This window comes from Hipposideros armiger, unplaced genomic scaffold, assembly GCF_001890085.2.
Source record: "Hipposideros armiger isolate ML-2016 unplaced genomic scaffold, ASM189008v1 scaffold_406, whole genome shotgun sequence".
In the NCBI taxonomy this organism is placed as follows: Eukaryota; Metazoa; Chordata; class Mammalia; order Chiroptera; family Hipposideridae; genus Hipposideros; species Hipposideros armiger.
In genome coordinates, this window is record NW_017731756.1 from 400,058 (window position 1) to 402,114 (window position 2,057).

General features: G+C 44.8%; 1 protein-coding gene across 1 annotated transcript in view; it reads right to left on the minus strand.

Annotated features, from left to right (window-relative positions):
- Positions 1 to 2,054, minus strand: part of THNSL2 (threonine synthase like 2) — a 14,683-nt gene extending 12,629 nt beyond the window's left edge. Inside the window, exons 1-3 of the mRNA XM_019663823.1 lie at positions 1,832 to 2,054; positions 454 to 648; positions 6 to 41 (exon numbers count right to left, since the gene is read on the minus strand). Of these exons, the coding sequence (XP_019519368.1) occupies positions 6 to 41; positions 454 to 648; positions 1,832 to 2,054 (454 nt within the window). The remainder of the gene's footprint in view (positions 1 to 5; positions 42 to 453; positions 649 to 1,831) is intronic.
- Between the last annotated feature and the right edge of the window lie 3 nt (positions 2,055 to 2,057).

The window sequence follows — 2,057 nt, forward strand, 5'->3', positions numbered from 1 at the left end:
AACACTCTCAATGGCAGCACTCCCTGTGTCCCCAGAAGTTCCTGGGTGGGAAGAAAAAAGAACCCTCCCGTTTAGAACAAGGGAGATGAACAGGCCCCTAAAGCATTGTTGCCAAATGAGGCAATATCTACTACCAAATACTTGGAGGGGAGGAACCTAGCACTTAATCTGGGGTCGATGAACCTCCAGGAGATCGATGGATAGAATTCAGGGCGTCTGTGAACATGGTACCACATAATCTTATATATTTTATATGTTTCAAAATATTCTGAGAATCTCATAGCCTCCACTAGACTGTCAAAGGCATCCATGGCATGAGAAAAGGTTACGAACCCTGCTGTAGAAGAACCAATAACCCACTCCCTGAGTGACACCAGCGGAGGATATCCTGTGGGCGGATACTGGGAAATTAGGGCTCTAAGAGGCTCTAATGCTCACGCTCTCCCTGCGCACCTACAACCACAGTGACGTGCTTCTTCCTCTTCTCCAGGAAATACTGCAGGAACTGTGCTGTGCAGCACAGGGACAGGTCCTTAAACGCATACGTGACGCCGTGCCACAGCTCCAACACGTTCAGCCCATTCCTCAACCTGGACAGATGGACCACCTCTTTGTGGCGGAATCTACTGAAGGCTCGATGGATCAGATCTGCAAGGACAGTGGGTGAAGGGCATTATTATCTCTTCCCTCCAGTTATCTCTGTCTCTTTACACTTATGAATTTGAAGTTTTTATCTCTACTCCAAGATAAAAGGACCCTAAATTTTTATTCTAAATGATACTATGCATAAATATAATTGTATAATCCTAGGAAAAAGTCTGGAAAGACATGCACCTAAGTGTTCATGAAGTCCTCATAGTGATTCCCACAGAAATGATGCTGTAAGACTTTCTTTTTTTATTTTATAAACATCTTCATAATCTGGATTTCTTGTGAGCACGTATTCCAATAGAGGAGTCAATTAAAGTTATGTGACAAACAAATCAATGTCTCATCTCTTCTAATTTTCCTTCCTAAAGACAGGATACTGCCATTTGTTGGTTGCATTACTTAATGTCACACCTGAGAAGCCAGAATCTTGGGAGGGTCTACATACAACCCTACCTGAGGCAAGGCAGTTAGAACAGCACTCCTCAAACTTTAACTGGCAGATCAATCAACTTAAAATGCAGACTCTGGTTCAGTGGGTCTTAAGGAATCTTAGAATTCTAATAAGTGCCAATGCCATCAGTGCTGGTCATCAGACCACATTTTGAGTGGTCCTCTTCTCTTCCCCAGGCCCAAACTCTCACTATTATGTTATGGATAGCAGATATTGGGTCCATGGACCAGCAGCACTAGAATCATCTGGACATTTGAATGGAAAGCAGGATTCTCAGGCTCACTCCAGACTTACTGAATCAGAATCTGCCTTTTAATGAGATCCCTGGGGGAAATCCATAGGCACATTACATTTGGAGATGAGCGGGTCCAGGAGACTGAAAATCCCTTCCGGAATTACTATTCAAGGAAATAACACAGCAATCTGAGGGTCTGTGTGCCTTATACGCAGGAAGGAAAAATCCCCACATTTAAGCTGCTAGTCTTGAAAAGATGTTTTAAAAATAAACTAAAGGGAAAAAATACTCTGCAGATTATTTTTGGCTGGCGGTGAGAGCTAGACACGATGAACTCTTTTGGGATATTTCCAACTTTGGAATTCCAAAGTTTGAAAAAAATACCAAATTTTGGGAAATGTGACTAAAGATCTCCTAGGGATAAAGTGGTGGATTTGCAGCTCTGTGGGGGGCTAAGCTGGCAGCAGAGGGAAGGTGGAAGTGGTAGTACTCACCATTTAAGTCATCTCTTGGCATGAGCTCAGGGCCAATGAAGAGGGCGCACAGCTCCTTCACCAGGCTGGGGTAGGACAGCGTACTCCATTGACACAGGGTCTCTCTGCCCAGCTGTGGGAGCTCCTCAGGCATGAAGAGGCCCCCATCAGGAGCGTAGCCAGAGAAGAGGGCTCCCTCAAAGTTGACACGTGGGGTCATCCCCCGAGTGCTGACGTACCACATGAT